This window comes from Rhinolophus hipposideros (genome assembly GCF_964194185.1).
Source record: "Rhinolophus hipposideros genome assembly, chromosome: 5".
Lineage (NCBI taxonomy): Eukaryota > Metazoa > Chordata > Mammalia > Chiroptera > Rhinolophidae > Rhinolophus > Rhinolophus hipposideros.
Window position 1 is genome coordinate 54,847,560 of NC_138051.1, and position 16,784 is coordinate 54,864,343.

General features: G+C 42.3%; 1 protein-coding gene across 7 annotated transcripts in view; it reads left to right on the plus strand.

The window, feature by feature from the left end:
* TLN2 (talin 2) overlaps nucleotides 1–16,784 on the plus strand; it is a 410,032-nt gene that overhangs the window by 254,887 nt on the left and 138,361 nt on the right. For all 7 annotated transcript variants that reach the window (XM_081049585.1, XM_081049591.1, XM_081049589.1 and 4 more), the window contains 7 exons: nucleotides 3,836–3,991; nucleotides 8,973–9,074; nucleotides 9,776–9,852; nucleotides 12,361–12,541; nucleotides 13,358–13,471; nucleotides 15,635–15,743; nucleotides 16,553–16,761. In XM_081049585.1, the coding sequence (XP_080905711.1) occupies nucleotides 3,836–3,991; nucleotides 8,973–9,074; nucleotides 9,776–9,852; nucleotides 12,361–12,541; nucleotides 13,358–13,471; nucleotides 15,635–15,743; nucleotides 16,553–16,761 (948 nt within the window). The remainder of the gene's footprint in view (nucleotides 1–3,835; nucleotides 3,992–8,972; nucleotides 9,075–9,775; nucleotides 9,853–12,360; nucleotides 12,542–13,357; nucleotides 13,472–15,634; nucleotides 15,744–16,552; nucleotides 16,762–16,784) is intronic.

The window sequence follows — 16,784 nt, forward strand, 5'->3', positions numbered from 1 at the left end:
CTGCCTTTGTAGTATGAAAGCAACCATAAGCAATATGTAAATGAATGAGCATGGTTTTGTTGCTGTAAAGCTTTATTTACGGACTCTGATATTTAAATTTCATATGGTTTTCACGTCTTGATTTTGTTCCAACCATTTAAAAATGAAAAATTCACTCTTCGCTTTCAGGCCATTAAAAACGGGCAAAAAACTAGACTTAACACCAGCTGTAGGTTGCTGACCCGGATATAGAGAATGTCTGTAAACCCTATAATGACTCCAACAGGGAACAGTGTTATGTGGCAGTATTCTCATTGGCTAGGGACATATGCTTTGAAAAGAAAGACCTGGGTTTTTATTCTGTCTTTGCTACTTAGTTTGACCTTAGATAAGTTACTCTACCTTCCATCTCTAAATCTATTTGCTCACCTATAAAATTGTGACTTTTATGAGGTTTAAATGAGATAATATAGAAAAGGGGACTGTCGCATGTAAGATCTCAATAAATGGGAGTGATGAATGTCTACAGTTTTCCTCTTTCATTGACTTCTTTCGCATGTTGCCATGATCTGCTAATCAAAATTCCATAAGCAATGGCAATGCAGTTTCCACGGCCTGCAAAGGATCCTGTTTCATTCCAGAAAATCCTTATATAAACCTTCTCACTTCTAAGTTTCCCTTTGAACTTTCTCTGTCATCGTAATCAGAGCCTTGAGGTGAGACACCTGGGGAGTTGACCCTGAACTGTAAAAGTATCACAGAGGGCATTCAGAGCATCTCAGAATCAAGTCAAAATGGATTACCAAGTGTTTTTAGAGAGAGACGGCTAATAAACAGGGTCTTTAACCCCCAGTTTTGCTCTTGAGCAGCCTTCCCTTTCTGCCATGTCCCTAAAAGAACTAAGTATAATGGTAACAGCACAGCGCGCAGGCCAGCACTTTGGCTGGGAGCCAGTGTAGGATTCTCGTGAGCACAGCTGGATCATGGGCTTGGGCCACAGCCTGCTGAAAGCTTAGCCCGCTTGCCTCCCTCTCCCCAATTCTGAATCTCAGATGTAAAACTCAGGTGATTTAATAATCAATCTCCACACCTGTGAGAAGAGCCTGAGGCAGAGCAGGTTTGATCAGAGCCAGTCGCCAGGACTAAACCCACAGTAATGGTTGAAATGCGCTTGAAAGAGGAGGGGTGGGCCTTATTATTGGATGCTGCCTCTCTTTGGTAGAATGCATACATTGTCCTGCCTTGAAGTTATGCAAGCTCGAGACATCTTCAAAACAACCAACCTAATGAGTCTTGCCTTGAGAGAGAAGTTTCTGTAGCCGGCAAAATCGCAGCTACAGCCTCTGCATGTGTCTATGCATGAAAAACAAGTCTTCTTCTGGAGGTAAAAGGACACTGTGTAGTTGAAGGTTGGAAATGAGAGGTGTGGAAAGACTGAGATACGAGCTAGAGGAAGGAAGAGGGAGACTTGTTTCCTCAGGACCCTCTCCTGACACGCAGGCTTTGCCACTAAGGGTCTAAGGCAGGTCTTCCGTAGGGGACAACGCCACATCGCTAGCGCAGATAGATCTAAGCCATCCGCTGTTTGAACTTCTCTCCAGCTAATCTGAATTATCTGTGGGTAGGCCCTGAAATACTTTTGTCCCTTGAAGGTCTCTGCTGCTGAGTTACAGTATTTTCTGCGTTCCTTACATACCCTTCCCCTCAATCGTGACCTTCTGATGGCATGTCCACAGTAAGTCATTTGCTTGTTCACCCTCCCAGGCTTACCCTCCCAGGCCAGACTGGTCTCCACCTGAGTCAGGGCAACCCCTCACCCCAAAGCCCCTCACTGTGGAGGTGCAAATGGAAAAGGAAGAAGGCAACAGCTGCAAACCATATTTTATTCCTCATCCCCTTCCTGGTCCCATCCCAGCAGCTGGGCTGGTGCCAACCCTGTGTGACTAAACTAGCTGCCTAGAGCCTCTCCTGTGGCTCCCGAAGCCAACTTAGACTAACTGGCATCATCCACCTGCATTCATTTGACCCCCTGTAGAACTGCCCTCTCCTCACAAAGAATCGGACTCTTCCCTGGTTTTTGTAACGACTGGGAGGTTCTTACAGGGCCATGTCCCCCTCCTCAGACACCCACACAGGTCACTGATGTCATTATCTCCTCCTGGGAGAAACCTTGGAGGTGTGCTGTGGCCTTTCCCATCTAATGGTTTAGGAACGACCCATGGGGGCTGGGAGAGGGTATTTTTTTTTTTTCTGTTTTCTAATGGCTTCCGTAAGAAGAAGTGCACTGTGGTAGACACTCTGCTTTTGAAATCAGAGATGTTTTTGAGCTGCTAAATTTGTGTTCTAATCATGGCTTTACCCCTCACTATTGTCTGCCTTGGGAGAGTTGCTGGCCCCTTCATTTCAAAATGAGGATCATGATGATGATACCAACATTTAGGAGATGTTCTGAAAATTAATGAAAAATATTTGTTGGCTAATTAGTGTAGTACACTTCTGCCCTGTTTTAAGTGGCTATCTCCGTGCACACACACCCACTTACATACACACTTTGTGCTAATTTGTACATGTATTCCTTGGAGAAGAATGCTGTCAGCAGTGCTAGGTTTCAGCAAATATTATGCGAAAAGTTTGGTTTTTTTCCCCTGACAACAATAGAAATAGATGTGTATTAAATGAAATTAGGGGAGTAAGGAAAAATACAAGAATAATACAAATCCCTTGAGATGATCGTTGCCACCATTTTATCAGGTAATGAAAAATTTTTAAAAATGTTTAATATTTTAATTTAAAAATTTTATGTTTAAAATGTTATTTCATGTGGGATAATGCTGTACAAAGCTTTTATAATATATTGTGAATAATTTATTGCTATGAATCCAATTGTTTTCCTATAATATGATTTTTAATAGTTGTACGATAGTCTGTTATTTGGCTATAATGTAATTTATCAAATCCCCTATTATTGAAAATTTGGTTATTTCTAGTTTTTCACCGTGATAAACCCTTGCAGCATAATCTTCTTGCAACATAATTTTCACATTCATTTATAACTTGTTTTTTAAGAAGCTTATAAACGCAAAATGTATTCAAAGGAGAAATATTTCTAAAGCTTTAGATTGTTGACACATATCCTTCCGTAAAGTCTTTGCCATTTTATATTCTCATCAATAGTACTTCTCCTTTATGCCTTTCTCAATTCTGAGTATTAATTTTTTCTAAACCTGCCATTTTATGTACATTAAAATTTATTCAATTGCTTATTATTATCGAATTACTTTATTTTAAGCACATTATCTGTTCATGTGCTTTGCTAGTTATTTTTATTGATTTATGATTATCTTTCACATACACACTGCATGAAATTTTTATTACCATATTTGTTGTAAATACTCCTCAGTCATTTGCTTTTTAATTCTGGTTTCTTTTTCTCCTACTTCTCTTTTTGTTTTAGCTGTATCAAAGTTGCCATATATTTTAGAGTTAAAACTATTAATCTTTTCCTTTCTGGTTTATGTTGGTGTTTGTGCTAAGAAGTCATTTCCTACCCAGGAATCACACAAATATTCATCTTATTCACCTGTTTCTTCTTCCTAAATTATTAACCTATCTTGAATTTGTTTGGGCATGAGTGACAGGTAGAGATCCATTATTTTAATAGGCATGGTTACTATTTCTTAAAAAATTATTAAAACTAATCAGAAAATATTTTTAAGAGTCAGTAGTCTTACCCGTTTTGAAGTGCAGTGTATGTAGGTTTACCTCCAGTAAAATATTATGAAATCACCGATTATTTGGCAAAATCCAATGTATTCAGAGGAAGAGCATTGACTGTTGTTGGTACCTCCTGTTGCAGGAAAAGATGAAAGGCAAGAACAAGCTGGTGCCTCGCCTGCTGGGGATCACCAAGGACTCGGTGATGCGGGTGGATGAGAAGACCAAGGAAGTGCTGCAGGAGTGGCCACTCACCACGGTCAAGCGCTGGGCTGCGTCACCCAAGAGCTTCACGCTGGTAGGGACTGGCAGAGGGCAACGAGGGGGCCAACGTGGCTTTGGGTGATGTCATGGAGCTGGAGAAACAATAGAAGTCCATTGGGTTTCCTTGGCCTTAGAGAGTAATGTGCAGAAGATGGACGGATGGAGTCAACGGGGTGCGGGCGGGGACGGGTCCACAAGTGAGGGAGGTGTCAGCAAGCTGGGTCTCCCTGTCCACCTCTTCGTCTCTGGTACTTTAAGTTTGTCTTAGTTCGTTAACCAAACAGAGCCACTCACAGGGTGATTCTCAGTCTCCTACGTCCTTGATGCCATCCCTAGCATACCCTCTAAGGAAAGTTTCTAATGCTCTTAGGCTCATACAAAGGCTCCCTCTTCATCTACAGTTGTTTTGGAAGTTTCTAAGAACTGTGACATCTTACTGAGGTGTATTTTCCTATCCCAAAAGAGAACATGCTGTAATAATAGTGGAAATAGCATCGTCTTTGGGTAGTAGTCAAACCCAGCTTGGCATTGCCTAGCTGTATGACCTTGCTCCAAATCTATCCTCTCTGATCCTTCATTTCCTCAGCTGTAGAATGGGAATAGTAATAGCTAGTTGATAGAGTTGCTGGGATCAAACAAGATGATGATAAAATGCCCATTATGAACTACATGGAAAATAGGGAGAATGTGTATTGCCTTCAAACCTCTGAATTCCTCCTCCCAACCTCAATATTTGCTCTTGGCAGAGTACAACTGTGTAGCCTTAACGATAGCCACACTTACATGTGAGAATTGATAGGGCAAGTTGAGCAAGAAGAGAAATCAAAAAAATGTTGAAATCTGTCCATTTCTTCACAACTGCTGAAGTGTACTATTCTCCAGCTCGAGTGAACACTTGAAATATCAGCTTGCATTGAGGCAAGATCTCATAATAGGGCATCAGAACAAAAGGTATAAAGAAGTGGCCTTGGAGGGAATAGTTATCTAATTTAATCATTGATTGATGGACTCATGCCCGTTGGAAGGAATCTTCAGAAAACACACCTTTTTCTTCCTGCAGTCAGTCAGTAACAACTGTACCTGCATGACCCTTAAAAATGGGTGTCCTCATCTTCCATTGTACGAAGTTGTGGATCATTTCTGCAACAGAAAAATCAAGAAATCAATATAAACATTTTATTTAGAAATATTAGGAGAAACTGCAAAAAGGGTTGAAAGTGGTTGCGGGCTGGGGGAGGGCTGGGGAGAGAAACAGAAGGCAGAAATGTGCACTACATGTGACAGCTGTGTTTTGTTGTATATTGTTTAATACAATTGGTCTTTTAAAAGTAGGCCTAAGTACTGCTCTGTTAAACAAAAATTTATTTAAAATATAAGAAATAGTGATGAATCTCAGTAACTACCTCAAGCAAAAGAAAGCGTTAGATCCTGTTGTTGAAGGTGTTGTTCCAGCCTTCTACATCCCGATTAATTTTCCATCTAATAATTCTATGAATTTCTGAGAGTGAAGATTCTAACAACAATTCTGGAATTTTCTGTATCTCCCTTCATCTCTGTTAGTTTTTGCTTTCGTGTTTTGAAACCCTGTTGTTTGATGTCTATACATTCTCCCTCTATCTTCTTAATGGAGAAATTATTTTATTGTTCTGATCTTTTGTTCCTAATAACTTTTTGCTCTGAAATGTTTATCTTATATTAATATAGCCACTCATGCTTTTTGAAGTTAATGTTTGCAAGTTATAGCTTTTTTCCATCCTTTTACTTTCAGCCTAGCTATATTGTCATATTTGAAGTGAGTTCCATGTAGAGAACGTAGAGTTGGATTGTGTTCTCTTTTAATGTACTCTGTCAATGTCTGTCTTTTGATTGGAGTATTTAGACCATTTATATTTTAACCTAACTATTGACATGTTATAGCTTAAATCTACCATTTTATTTTTTTTCCTGTTTATCCTCACTCTTTTTCCTCAGTTATTCTTGCCTTCTTGTGGGTTACTTGAACATTTTTAGAGTTCCATTTTTATTTATTTATAATGTTTTTTAGCATATCTCTTTATATAGTATTCTTAGTAATTATTCTGAATATTACCATCTACATGTTAAATTAATTACAGCCTATTGGTGTCATTGTTTTCCCATGTCAAGTAAAGTGTAGAAACCTTACTTCCATTTAGGTCTCTTTAAACTCTCCACTTTTTTAGTATAATTATTTAAATATTTTTTCTATACACCTTGAATACCACATGAGATGGTGTTATAAATTTTGCTTCAACCATAAAATATGAGTAAATAAAACTCATGAGGTAAAGGATATATATAGTCTATTACATTTATTTCTATTTTTATCCATCCCATTTCCTTTTTAAAGTTCCCAGCCTTCTTCTGTTACCATTGTCTTTATGCTTGGGGATCTTCTTTTTGCCATTCTTTAAAGGCAGGTCTGCTAAAAACAACAAATTCTCTTAGTTTTTTCTTTACCTGAGAATGTTCTTATTTCCCTTTTATTCATAAAGGATAATTTTGCCAGATACAGGATTTGAGAATGACAGTTATTTTCTTTTAGCACTTGAAAAATGTCATCTACTTCTTTATGTCCTCCATGGTTTCAGATTAGAATTTTCTGTCATTCAAATTCATTTATAGATAATATGTTTGTTTAGAGATGATGTCACTTTTCTATGGCTGTTTTAAAGATTTTTGTTTGTCTCTAGTTTTCAAAAGTTCTTTGTGTGGATTTCTTAGGATTTTTTTCTATTTAGGGTTTGCTAAGCTTCTTGAATTGGTGGGTTTATGGATTTATGTCTTGGACTAATTTGAGGAAGTTTTCAGCCATTATTTCTTCAAATACTTTTTTCTTTTTTGTTTCGCACTGTTTTCCCCTCCTGGAATTCTGGTGATATGGATGTTAAATCTTTTGTAATTGCCCCACAGATTCCTGAAGCTCTGTTTTGTTGTCTATTTTCTCTATTGTCCTAATTGACTAAATATTATTCATCTGTTTTCATGTTTATTGGTTCTATTCTCTGTTACTGGTTCTATCATCTCTACACTATTTAGTCTATCCTGTGAGTTTTTTATTTTGGTTATTGCATTTTTCAGTTAATTTTCATGTGGTCCTTTTTAATGACTTATGTTTCTTTTTGAAATTTTTTTTTCATTTGTTTGAGGAGAATTTGTAATTGATTATTGAAACATTATTTACGATGGCTGCTTTAAAATCCTTATCAGACAATTCCAGCATCTGATTCATCTCAGTATTGGTATCAATTGATTATCGCTTCTTACTCATGTTGTAGTTGTCCTGGTTCTTGATATGGACAGTGATTTTTCTTTCTTTTTTTCTTTTTTATATCATAGAGATTTTTGGTTGTTATGTTAGGAGAGTCTTATTTAAATCTTACTATTTTAGCAGACAGTCACCTTGTTTAGGTTTAGTGTGTAGAGTTCTAGCCTACTTTTGTGGGCTTTAGCTGCAATGACAATTCATTTTTCTGAACCCTTGCAATGCTATTCTGGACTACCTTGTTCTTTTGACCCTGCTGGGATCCGTGCTCAATCCCTGTTGCTGCTGAATGAATGAGACCTGGAGTCGGGGAGAAAGGGGCAGTCAGTGCTTGAGAGGAGGCTTCTGCAAAAGATGTGGACTGTCGTGTCTGCCTGACAGGAATGTGGTTTGTAGGAATTCCTGAAAGGGGAACAACAGCCTTATTGTGAAAAACGAAACCAACAGAAATCTCAAAGTACGTTACAATAAACTAACATTTATGGAGTACTTACCATCCTATAAGCCAGGCACTCCACCAAGCGTTTTCAGGAAAGCCTTTATCCTGAAGCCTTCTGCTTCCCTAGCATGGTGTGGAGAGCTAGCCGCGGTGTTCCTGGGGGCTCTGAACATCTGTGGAAGGAGAAGAGTAGAAAAAAGAAAGAAGAGTGGCCTCTACCACTCATGAATGTGACCCTTCATAACTATGCAGCTGTTATTACCATGAGTTGATAATGGAACTTGATCCTTAACGCATAGTTTTAAAATGAAATGACCTGTTTTGTGGGTTACTTTTACTTTTTCTAGTTCCTTCCGCCCCCCTACGGGTCCTCACATTGTAGCTGAGTGTGTTGTGGGATTGAGCAAATGAGTCAATGGGTTCATGTTCTTGACGCCAAGGTTCTCGCTGAGAAGCAAGGACCGTACAAATACAGGTGGGGGAGGTGAGGAGGAGCCCCCTGGGCATAAGGAGAGATTTCATTGTGAGCTCCAGATCCCTGCCATATACACGTGTGTCTCTGCATGTATGCGTATGTGTGTACACGTGCATATGTTTCCTTGCTCTTTCTTCTGAAAGGGTCAAGAAGCAATGACACCCCAGTAGTAATTAGTAATAAACACACCTAAATGAGGGAAGAATGCACTTCCCTGGGCTCCCTGCTATTGCTGAGTGGCCTTTTGTGGAGAGGCAGAAGGCACTGGACCTGAGTTTCTTTATGCCTCTGGGTAGGGGGCAGGAAGATACAGGGCTTCACTGGGGCCACTGCAACAAAAGGATCAGACCACCTGCCTTCCTCAGTTGTGGAGCAGGGGCTGGGATGGCCCAGACTTTCACTGCTTTCTGCAGCTGCCAACGAATGCCAGCCCAGATTGTGGAGCTGGGTTGGGAATCTCTGTTGGGCTTCCGCTCTTCTGGTCCTTTGGCCAGAGAGAACAGGCTTTTCAGATACTGCTTGTTGGAGATTGCAAGTGTCAGAACTATCTTAACACCCAGCCTTGGGGGTAAATTGGATGTAAAACAAAACCCAAGAACTCACTTCAAGTCTCGAGGTCCCCAACCAGTCCAACTTTTCAGCTTTCAGAGCCCTTTTACCATAGTTGGTTATATACACTTTAGGGTGCTCACTTGTATTTAGAGGGGAACATCAGGAAAAAGTTGAGTCTGTGCCATCTTAAACCTGGACCTCCTTACCTTTAAAATTGCTAATATATCTGATTTAGTTATAGTTCTTCTAATGTTATTTTTTCCCAGGATTTTGGGGAGTATCAAGAAAGCTACTATTCAGTACAAACCACGGAGGGAGAGCAAATATCCCAGCTGATTGCAGGCTACATAGACATCATCCTCAAAAAGGTATTTAATATTGATGCTAATTGGAAAGCAAGGCTTCTTTACTAAGACTCAGTATAGGTGATGTAGCTACCTGGGGGTGGGGGGAACAAAACCCAATCTTAGACGTTAAGATTACTTGAGTGTGTGGTCTTTGACCTCAAGATCCTATGAGAATTTCTGATTTTGCTGCAGTTCATTTGTATCATTGACTGCCAGTAATTAGTGATAGTGCATCACTTAGCTAATGAATGAATCCAGCTAACCCTTTAGCTTCTTCCACTCTGTGTAGTTAGGTTATACTTCCCAGCCTCTGTAGAAACCCAGATGGATGGTTTGGAAATGTTCTTCATGTTTTTCAGGTTGTTTTTCTCACCCATATTGAATAGGGTTATATGCCATAGCGGTAACAGGTAGATTTTCTAAGTCTTCTTGATACAGCCTACTCAAATAACCAAGTTCTAGAATATTAATATCGACGTCTTGATTTTAACTATATAAAATTAGGTCTGAGCAATAATAAATGCAGAATACATAGTGTGTCTTTCCATATTAAACAATTTATTTCTTATTGTTATTATTGCTTTTGTTCACCCATCATTTACTAAATATCCATTGTAAGGCATTTGGTGTCAACCTCAACGGTTTTGCATATGTGGCCCCTTGTGTAAAGATCTACTGATTTTCATTTTTGTGTGTGTGTTTGTGTCTTGTTTTACCTCCAGAAACAAAGTAAAGATAGATTTGGGCTAGAGGGTGATGAGGAGTCAACTATGTTAGAAGAGTCCGTGTCCCCCAAAAAGTAAGTATTGTTGAGCACTGGAGAACTGCCTTCTCATTGCATGGGCAGGTGTCCTCCTGCCAGCTCTGGGGCATGTGCTCTGAAGTCCCTCACGTGGAGGAAATGATAGTGGATGATACAGACGAGCCCTGCTCCTTGAAGTATGGTTCCAAACTGTCAGCATTGGTATTAAGGGTGTCTGGGGGGAGGGTGCTGAAGATTTCAGGGAGACACTGAACAAGATGTGTTTAACTCCATCTTCAGAGGCAGTGAACTTTCATGAGTGCTAGTCTGCATTTCTGATTTAAATCTCATAAGCTGCGTCATTTTCATCAAAGGGCTGGAAAGTGAGCTTTTGTTTGATTCCGTCCCTTTGGAGGTAGGGAGCTAGCCAGGGGAGGAGTGACTGTTGATGGACCCCTGCTACTTGCCACACTTGATACATGTTAGGACGTAGCAAATGGTTAAGAACATGGGCTTTGGAGCCAGACTTCGAGTTCAAATCTGGAAGCTGTATTTTAATGTGTGGTCTTGTGGACACTATGAATTTTCTCTGCCCCCTTGATCTCATCTATAAAATGGGAGTAATGATAATACCACCTTATTAGTTTCATTTTGATGATTGCCTTACTAATAAAGCCCATAAAACAATGCCTGGCACATAATAAATGTTTGCTATTGTTATCATCTTCATTATTTTAAATTTAGAACTGTCCCAATTTAGCCCTATTTTATAGATGGGGAAATTGAGATTTATTAAAATTAAGTAGCATCTAATAAGTGATACTTGAACAAAAACCTGTGCAGCCCCCCCTTTATGTTAAATAGAGCATTGTAATAACAACTTTTCTTATCTTCACTTGGCTGTGTATATCCAACATGCTATCTCCTTTGGTCCCAACAGCAATCCCCTATGGAAGAGGTACCCAGGTATTGTCATCCCCATTCATGGATGAGGAAACCAAATCACAATGGAAGTGAGCTGAGGTGCATTCACGTGGCAGAGCCAGGAGTCAGATTCAGATATTGTGATGTTTCCTGTAGCACTCTGCCAGAAGGTTCTAGAGTCTTTGAACTTGCTTAATCATATAATTGTTGTTCTAACATTGCCACTCTGCACCCTTTTCTCACAGTTTGCTTCATAATCACCTTGAAGGTGTTTTTCCATTTGTCCCATTAGTACACAAGTTGAAACCAAACTTGACGTGACACATTTCAAGTATTGCTACCTCTGGCAAAACACCTTGACTTCTTAGAATTATTAATGACCATTAGATAGAAATCAATAAGCTGGTGTTTCCTTAGAGGGTGAGGTATTCACCTCAAAGGAATGCTGCACTATATTTCACCTAGGAAGAGCTAAGTAAGTATCTGAGCCCAGGACCTCCCCTGCCTGGGACCCCTGTAGCCTTCTCCCACTGCCTAGGGCACCAGGATGGGTTCTGATCAAGGCAAACAGGAAGTGTGGTCCAGGGCAGTCCCCATCACGGGGCCTTCCACTTTCCTTCTATTAGACTTTCGCTGCCATCTTAGATGCAGCTTACCTCCTGCAGGAACCACAGGTTGTCCTCCCTAATGTCACCTCCTCCATAGACCATGATGTCTCTCCATGGATGTCTGTTGCTTGGTGTCCTGGTATGGTCACGAGCTTTGCCCTGTGCAGCAGAGAGTGATCTATGATGCTTTGGGACTCCTGGGACAGAGGCCCCTGCCCTTTAATGCAGGTGCTCACCAACCCTGTCCCCCTTCTACCCATGCACACAGACTTCCCCAGACTCTCCCTGTGGGTTTGACCACTGGGCTACTGAGGCAGATATGATACTTCAGACTTCTTAACTACATGTGCTCAAAGTCCTTTACACTCACCGTTCATTCAAAGAAAATATCGAGAAGTAAAAATATTGATAATTCTTTTCTTTTTACTGGATGCCCTATGAGTCTTTCCAGACTTAAGTTGAAATTATCTGGAAGAGGTGCCAAAGTCTGTCCCATCAGCAAGGCTGCAAAGGTGTTTAAACATTCTGTATGATCAGTGGCCTTGAACCTGTGGGATGGGATCTGAGCTGTGGGAGATTTTCTTTGAGTTCATACCCACACTTTTCCTGTCAAGCTAAGGATACGTGATTTGTTTCCCCGGTGCCTGGAATAGAACCCGGCATGCAGTAATTTGTTGAATGAATGCATTTCAGGTAGAATTTACCAATAATGGATTCATGTATCCAAAACTTTCATTTACAGGTGGTACATCGTTTTTATGGGAATACCTGTGTGTTTTTTTAAGAACAACTAATTGCATCATACTGTGGACCTATTAAATACAGTGGGAGTGGTTATTTATATTCTTATGATAAAAGGATTCTTCTGAGCATTGTAGTGCTGCATCTTCATTCACAATTCTGTCTGTACATTCTTTTTTAAATTGGCCTCCACAGCACAAGGCCGCAAATATTCATGACACCTGTGGTGTCCTGTCATGACACTCCATGTGAGCGGCCCCCTCACAGTGACCAAACCACCTGTCCCCCACAGGTCCACCATCTTGCAGCAGCAGTTCAACAGGACCGGGAAGGTGGAGCACGGCTCAGTGGCACTGCCGGCCGTGATGCGCTCGGGCTCCAGCGGGCCCGAGACCTTCAACGTTGGCAGCATGCCCTCACCACAGCAGCAGGTCATGGTTGGGCAGATGCACCGAGGCCACATGCCCCCGCTGGTGAGGCTTCCGGGGCACTCACCCTACCCTGCACGTCAGTATGCTGCCTCTGGTGCGCAGGGAGGGACCCAGCCGTGGGGATTGGTTGTGTGTCATCCACAATCTTACTAGTTTCCGTCTGGATCATGGCTCTACAGCTGTGCAGTCCTGATGCCTAACTCCCAGCATGCTTTCTGGTAACTGGGTGGCTCTGGTAGCTCCCTGTGTGGGATCCCAGTTGTCTTCTGGAAGAGAAACAGTAACCTCTCCATGGGACTGGTGACTCAGAGGTAGAAACCTGCTTCTTTGCCTTAACATCACCAAGCTGCTAATTAGCACAGCTACCCCTCGGAGAGCCTTAGAAATAGACCAAGTCTGTAGTGCGCCCCACTTTCCCCTGAGTGGACCACTGATTGCTGTCACTGTGATGGTCTACCTGATGCAGTGCCTCTTCTCTTGGATATTGGGTGAGAACTGTTTGAAAGCTGAAGAGCCTGAAAGCTCAGAAGTAATTTGATTCTGAAGAAGCATGTGTAGGTTGCTTCTTATTTACCAAGAAGAGTTCTGGTGTAACACACACGTTTCCCATGCCTGAGATCTTTTGTCCCCAGTACTCAAGGATTGGGTCCCCTTAGCTCCCCTGCAAAGACTCTTTCTGAAACTTCTTGTCAGTTAATTCAGTTATCCAATGGGAGGTGGTTTGGACGGCTGTTGAGATGTCTATGTACTCCGGGGCCACTTTGTCTAGAGCCAGAGTTCAGTGTCACCTTGTTTTGTGTAGAGGGCTGTGTCAGTGCCGGGACCATGTTTTGCCACCTTGTGTCCATCTGTCTGCAGACCTCGGCCCAGCAGGCCCTCATGGGGACCATCAACACGAGCATGCATGCTGTCCAGCAGGCCCAGGACGACCTCAGCGAGCTTGACTCATTGCCACCTCTTGGCCAGGATATGGTAAATATCATTCGTGATTTTCATTCTATGTCTCTGCCCTGGCAGAAAGTAGGATGATGGACTCTCTGAATACGGTCAGGTGAATCTCTGTCTCCAGTGAGGTTAAGTGGAAACCCATGTCTTTTTCAAGATAATAAGTCTCTGTCTATAGGTTGTACCCCCAGGAGGAGAGAATCAGGGGGTGCTACTGGCTGTTGGCAGTACCTGGCAAGGCCTGAGAACTTGGGAGTCTGGAGTCACATCATGTGGGCTCCATTCCCAGCTCCACTGCTCGGTGACTGTGTGAATCTGAGCAGCTTTCTCCAAGACTCCATGTTGTCATCCATGACGATGACTAGTGTGGTTGTGAAGACACAATAAGCTAATCATATACAGAGTTCTTAGCACAGTACCTAACACATGGTGAGAGCGCCGTGAGTATTAGCTGTTTTTGTTATTACCAGTGGTTCTCAAACTGTAGCCTGCATCTGAATCACCTGGAGGGCTTGTTAAAACAGATTGCTGAGCCTCTCCCCCATTTTTTTCTCACTCAGTAGGTCTGGGTGGGGCCTGAGAATTTGAATTTCCAGCGAGTTCTCTGGGGATGCTGCTGCTTTTGGGGGCCCCATGCTTTGAGAAACACTGGGTTACTACTCTTGAGCTTTTGGGAGGACAGGGTAATGAGCTGCCTTCCTGTAGCTGTCGCTGCATGAAATCATCTATAATAGCTCCTTGCTATGCCAGTCGTGGGCCATGGGCCGTCAGCTTTGGCAACGCCTGGGATCTTATGAGAGGTGTAGAACCTTAGGTCTTACCCCAGACCTCTGAATCAGAACCTGCATGTTAGCGAAGCTCCCGGCTGTTCTGTGTGCACATTCAAGTTTGCCTAGTACTGTTCTTCTCAGCCCTACTTTATACATTAGCGTCACCTGAGGCGCTTTAAGGGCAAAGCCGAAGGACCTAAGGCTCAAACCAAACAAATCTGTGTCACTGGGGGTGGGGACTGGGTATCAGTGCTTTTTCACCCTCTCCACTGATTCTAAGGGGCATCCAGGGTTGAAAACCTCTGTGTTAGAACTAATGGAGCCCTCATCGGGTCCAGAAACAAGATATACTTTGTAGCCTCATCTTGTCCAGCCAGGAGGAACTGCCTCTGCCTTCTCCCTGAACACTGTGAACTTGTATACACATAGGATTCTGCTGTCCTCAGTGCTGTTTTTCCCAAGGACCCCAAATCATGAAACATTTTGCTTTGGGGAACTTCAGAGTGAAAATACTTATGGCAGACACCCAAATCCAGCACAGTTATAAGATAGAGTTTTGAAATATTTGGATGTAACATTCCTGCTTCACCAACTTTGAAAGAATTAGTATTCAAAAAATATTATTAGTGCTAGACGCATCTAGAACCTAGATTAATATTGTTGGAATGTTTTAGGAAGCAGATCAGCCCCTTATATTACCATAGGGTTGTCATATCAATGCAAGTGATCATTTATTGGCTAAGTCCAGAAATGCCAGAAAATAAAGAATTTGGTATTTATAGGTTCAACTGACCATAAAGTAGAAGAGCTGGAAAGGTTGTTACAGATCATTGAGGTCCTGCAGTAGAAGCAATCAATGTAAGGCACAGATCCTGGATGTAATTTGCCCAAATGGTACAGCTGGATCCAGAACACGGGTCTTGACCCCCCCGCCCCCGCCCCCCAAATTCCTACCAGGGAAAGAGCCACATGTACACAATATTTCTGTTGTCAACAAAAGACCATCCTCATGCTAACAGAGAACACTCGTGAACTGAAACACTCTAATTCTAAACCCGTTCTCTAAAAAACCAAATGAAAATTGGCCTGCTTGGTGCTAATGTGCAATATGATCATGAGACATCAGTTATTCTCATTTTTTGTTACATTGACCTAAAGTCACGTAGACTTTTTCTCTCTGTGGTCTTACAAGTGCAACAAGCAGTGTAACCAGTGTAAGAAACATTGAGAATTTATATACCGTTCAGCGTGATCAAGAGGCCCATTAAGGACAGCGTGTAAGATGCCTTAAGGACCTCCGTGGTGCTGGCCCAGTCAGAGAGTGTAGCCAAAATGCTGGTCTCATTTGATGGCATGACTTCTCTGCTTTCCCGGGTAATTCTGTGCAATGATTGTGTCATGCCGTTGTCTGGTTTTGCAGGCGTCCAGGGTATGGGTTCAGAATAAAGTTGATGAATCCAAACACGAAATCCACTCTCAAGTCGATGCCATCACAGCTGGAACAGCTTCAGTTGTTAACCTCACTGCCGGTAAGACCCTGAGGGGTTTGTGGTGTGTTGTGGTTTTGGTTTTGTGTATTTTTTTTTCTGTTTTTTTTTTTTTTTTAAGTTCTTTGATTGAAACAGATTTTCACATTATGAGATGACAGTCTATTTTTAGGTACCCCAAGTGCTTCAGACATTTTTCTCCCACTGACCCAGGAGAAATGTGGGGAACGTCTCATTCTTTTGTGTCTATATCATGCATCATCATTAAAAAGCACTTATGTAGCTTTTTAAAGCTCTTCTCACTGTTCATCAATATGTTGGACATACTTCAAAGTATACTGAGGCTAGTTTCTCCCTTCTGGGAGCTTACGGTCTGAAAATGGTTTTGAGTGACTCAATCCGTCATGTGTGCCTCTTTCTGTCTCGTCCAGCAGTAGTCTCTTCTGGCACAGCATGACTCCCCGCCTTGCTCTGTCAAGTGAGAGCCAGGAAATATCTTGGCTTCAACGAGCAGCATTACATGTTTCAGGAGCCGAGCCGACCTCCCTAAGCTGCTGACAGCAGCCCAATGAAAAGGGCCATGACATGCTGGGACTTCCTTTGGAATTTTAAAGGTGCTTGTGCTCAGTGTTTCAATGGAAGAGGCCTCAGGGTGAAAGGACCCTGTGAAGAGCAGCACCTTGGGGACAGGGGGCTGTCCATCTCACTGTGCGCCTGCAGTGCTTTGTGTCCGATTCCTGTCAAGTGGTGGGTGACCACTGCTGTAATGTGGCCACTTACCTCCTGCCCTCCTGGGCTCTCCTCACCCATCACCACCCTCCTTTGATGGAGATGGTCCTTCTCTGTCCCAGGTGACCCTGCAGACACCGACTACACAGCTGTGGGATGTGCAATCACCACCATTTCTTCCAACCTGACGGAGATGTCCAAGGGCGTGAAGCTGTTGGCAGCCCTCATGGACGATGAAGTGGGCAGTGGGGAGGACTTGCTCAGAGCCGCAAGGACCCTCGCTGGGGCAGTGTCGGACTTGCTGAAAGCTGTACAGCCTACTTCTGGAGAGGTGAGCTCTTGGGGCAAGTAGTC